This window comes from Chinchilla lanigera, unplaced genomic scaffold (genome assembly GCF_000276665.1).
Source record: "Chinchilla lanigera isolate Chin_1 unplaced genomic scaffold, ChiLan1.0 scaffold00123, whole genome shotgun sequence".
Classification (NCBI taxonomy): Eukaryota; Metazoa; Chordata; class Mammalia; order Rodentia; family Chinchillidae; genus Chinchilla; species Chinchilla lanigera.
In genome coordinates this window covers 3171572-3175637 of record NW_004955524.1, presented here as the reverse complement: position 1 = coordinate 3175637, position 4066 = coordinate 3171572, and the positions used below count along the sequence as shown (strand labels likewise).

Here is a 4066-nt window from a genome sequence, read left to right as displayed (position 1 = left end):
CCCGCGCCGTGCGTGGGGCCCGGCCGGAGGAGGCGGGGTGGCTCCGGCCTCCAGGGATGGGAGGGGGATGGGGTCCGGGCGGATAAAGACTCCCGGCCTCCGCGGCGCCTCCGCAGCTGCGCAGCGGGACTGGAGGCCTTGGGGACCTGGTCTTGGGGAGTAGATCTGCCCTTCTTTCGGTCTGGGGGTGAGGCGCAGCGGGGAAGCTGGGTCCCCCTCGGGTCCTGACTAACTTGCGTGGGTGGAGGCCGATGCCCGGAGTTAACTTTTTGCTTTTTCAGGCTGGGAAACTGAGGCCTCGCGGGCGGAGTGAGCTGCCTGCCTGGACTCAGGGCAGGGACAGGCGGCGACCAGGCTGAAGTCCTGTCCTCCCACAGCACGGAGCCTGCCTCTCAGGACCGTGGTGGCTGTCAAGGCCTGGGGACCATAGGAGGCTCCCGGGACAGGGGCTGTGAGCCAGGTGACAGGGTGGGCCTCGCCGCACTCCCACCGATATTGGACATCTGGAGCTGATAAACAGCCCTGGATGACCCCCCACCTGGAGAGGGAACTGGCCCTGCTGCAAGGTGGCGGGAGCCATCCTCTCCCTGGCCCCCCTTCCTACCTCAGGGCCTTTGCACTGCCGTGCCCCCAGGGCCGGCCAACGTGTCACCTGGACGCACACACGCCCACCGCACTCCGGCTGTAGTGGAGCAGCCGTTCAGAAGAGTGGGTGGGCTCTGTGCTTTCCAGACCCGAGCTGACCAGGGCGCCTGTAACTTCAGCCAGGCCGGGTCTGGGGCCCCTGTTGGGCCACCCTGCCCTTGGGCTCCAGCCATGGCGGAAGGTGCGCCTTTCTCAAGGCGGGCAAAGTCGGCAACCGCTCCGAACCTCAGTTACCCATTCATGAAAATGGAGGGTATAAACCCAGCGTGGTGGCGCACGCCTGTAATCTCAGCACCGGAGAGGCTGAGGCAGGAGGATTGTTGCAAATTCGAGACCAGCCTGGGCTACAAAGTGAGCTCAAAGCCAGCTGAACTGCACAGCGAGACCCCGTCTCAAAAAGACCAAAAAAAAGACAGCAGCCCATTTGGGACTCCTGTCTCTCAGGAGCTATTCCTGTTCCCCATTCCTTTTTCCAATAAATTTTCCTGCTCTTAGAAAAAAAAAAAAAAATGGAGTATGTAACCTTACCCACCTAATAACAGGGAAGGTTTTTTTTTTTAGCGAGAATTTGTTCTTCTTGTACTTTCAGTCTTTTCAGACAAGGTCTCACTATGCAGTCCAGGTGGCACTCAAACTCTCAGAGACCCTCCCTCCGGCATCTGCCCTCCAAGTTTGGTATACAAGCCACACCTACCATAGGGAGAATTTGAAGAAATAGTAAGGGCTTAATACATGTTTTCCGTAATATTTTACTTTATTATTTACTTAGCTGCAGTTCTTTGGTTCTGTGTTCTCTGAGCTTAGAGTGCCTTGGTTTACCCTCTTGGCAAACTCCTTCTCGTCCTTCAAACTCCTACTCATCCAGGCCGTTCCCTTCTCCAAGAGGTCTTCCCTCCTGGGGCTTCCCTAGACACCCTTCACTCGACCAAGCCCTGTCCTGATCTCCATCAGGTTCTTTTTGTTTTTTGAGACAAAAGTTTGGCTATATAGTCCAGGTTCCTCTTCAGCTCATTGTATTGCCCAGGCTGAGCTAAAACTGAGGACTCTCCTGCCTCAGTCTCCCAGTTTTAGGATGACAGATGGGCAGGCCCCACCCTGCCAACTTGTGTGGATGGAGAGGGTGGCTCCTGCCCACTTTCTTTGTCCCAGCCAGCGAGTCCCCAGGACACCCTGTTCCCATCCCTCCATCTGTCCCAGCCCTGACGCCGTGATGCAGGGGGCAGCTGGGTCCAGCGCTGTCCTCCCAGGCTGCGGGCTCCTCGGGAGCGGGGCTAAACCCACGAAGCAATCTCCTCAAAAGCAGGTACAGCCGGCCCATTTGGCACAGGCGCGGCTTGGGGGTTGGGAGGGTGAAAAGGAGGGTGACTTTGATCCCCTGATGTGGGAGGGGCACCCCCGGGCGATGCTGGAGGAAGGACAGGAGGCTGAGCAAATCACCCCATAACGGGGCGTTAAGATCCCCGGGGCGGCAGAGGCAGCAATGAGCTGAGCGTGGTGACACACACCTGTCATCCCAGCACTCAGGAGGCTGAGGCAGGAGGACCATCGAGAGTTCCAGGCCAGCCTGGACTACATGGCCAGTCCCTGTCTTAAAAACTGGAACCCCCCCCCCAAAAAAAAACCCGAAACCCAAACGAAGCCACCTGTGGGTCCGTTTGGCCTTCAATCTTTATCTAGGCACCCAGAAACCCACAGTCAGCTCTGCAAAGCGGGGAGCCTGCGCGGCGCGGAGCGAAGCCGGAGTGGGGCCCCTCCTGGGGCAGCTTGCAGGACCCGCGGGCTGCGCGGCCCTCCTCGGCGCATTCCTGGGGATCGGGTTACGGCCGGCGCCTCCTTCTCCGCCCGCTTCCGCCCTCCCCAGCTTCGGGCCGCTGCGGAGTCCCCACCAGCGCAGGTGTGCGCCGGTTACCAGGCGACCCGGAGCCTGCCCGCTGGGGTGGCGCTGGCTCCTTCCTGCTCCGGTTTACGAACGGGGGAACTGAGGCCCGGCCGGCCCTGCACAGCCGCGATGGAAGCGGACTGAACCTGGAAGATCCTGCTTTTCGACAAGAGCCCCATTGTTTCTCCCCACTCATCCTCAAGGCTGTGGTGGCCCAGCCTCCTCTAGGCTCCGGAGAGTGGCTTTGTCCCATGTTTGTTGATTGACTGACCGTACAGAGGGAGCCTTGAAGAACAAGATCTGAATGTTTATTTGCTGTGTGCCCAGCCCGGGTCTGCCCCTCTCACTGGCAAATACTGGTGTCCCAGGAACTTGGGGTGGGGTGGGGGGGTTGTCAGCGAAGGGTGAACTGTTTCACCAGACCAACTTTAGAGAAGACGGTCTGTTGCTCTTTTGAGATTCGGGCACCAATAATTCATCCATACAGCCATGCTCTACTGAACACCTACTGTGTACCGGGCCAGGGTTTTCCTCCTCCACCCCCGCCAAAAAAACCTAATGCCCAGTTGGCTCTTTTGTCACGAACCTGTGATCCCAGCATTCAGGAGGCTGAGGCTGGAGGATCCCCAAGAGTTCAAGGTCCGCCTGGGCTGCAGAATGAGACAAAAGAGCCGCTGTTCAGGGTGTGGCACCGGTAGTCCCCGCACTCTGGGAGGCTGAGGCAGGAGGACTGCATGTTCAGACCGGGTCTGGGCAATTTCTAGGGATGTCGCTCAGTGCAAAGGCCCTCGGCTCACTCTCCAGCACCACAAAACTAATCAATAAAACCACGCCCTGTGGGTGTCAGTCGTCCCCTCAGACAGCCCCGTCTGTTTGTGCTTCCAGACAGCGCAAAAGGGAACCTTCGAGGCGCTAGAAATGAAAAGCCGGCTTCTCACGCCAGAAACAGAAAGAAGCCCCAAAACTCAAGCGACATCAGGGAGGGCTGGCACCGCCTCCTTCGAGCTCCGGCCTGAGCTTGGCCCGCAGAGGCGGCTCAGCACCGTGGGTGTCCCAGCTCCGCCAGCCCTGTGTGGGTCTGGCCTGCCTCAGCCACCTGCTGACCCACTTCCGGGGAGCCGGCCTGGGCCCGGGTACAGGCAGGGCCTCTCTCTCGCGGCGGCTTCAGCTTCGTTCAGGAAATGGAAGTCCCCACCTCCGCTCGGAGGCCTCTGGGGCTGCCCCAGCCCCGCCTGCGGGCCCGAGAGCCTTCCCAGCTGCGAAGTGGAGGAAGAAGAGAAGGCCGGCCTGGGGCCTACAGTGGCCCACTTAGTGAATGGAGGCTGAGACAGGAGGGTCGCCGCAGGTTTGAGGCCAGCCTGTTACACCGGAGTTCAAGGCTGGCCTGCAGCATAGTCAGACCCTACGTCAAAAACCAAAAACGGGAATTCACAGACTGGACAGTTGTGTCTCGAAAGGCCCACCGCCCGGATGGCGAGGCGGAGGCCGGAGTCCGGGCCGCACACCTCCGGCTGCGGCCGTGCTCGAGGGCAGGGGCCGGCG

General features: G+C 60.0%; 1 protein-coding gene across 4 annotated transcripts in view; it reads left to right on the top strand.

Moving 5' to 3' along the window:
• The first annotated feature begins 43 nt into the window (after positions 1 to 43).
• The window catches only part of LOC102022115, a 9760-nt gene continuing 5737 nt past the window's right edge, over positions 44 to 4066 (top strand). The window contains exons 1-3 of one of the 4 annotated variants that reach the window (XM_013507312.1): positions 44 to 187; positions 1795 to 1948; positions 2323 to 3384. In XM_013507312.1, the coding sequence (XP_013362766.1) occupies positions 1856 to 1948; positions 2323 to 2790 (561 nt within the window). In that variant the 5' untranslated portion in view covers positions 44 to 187; positions 1795 to 1855 and the 3' untranslated portion in view covers positions 2791 to 3384. Of the gene's footprint in view, positions 188 to 1115; positions 1949 to 2322; positions 3385 to 3409; positions 4041 to 4066 lie in introns of those variants that run through there. The other 3 variants (XM_013507310.1, XM_005409568.2, XM_013507311.1) reach the window with 3 other exon arrangements.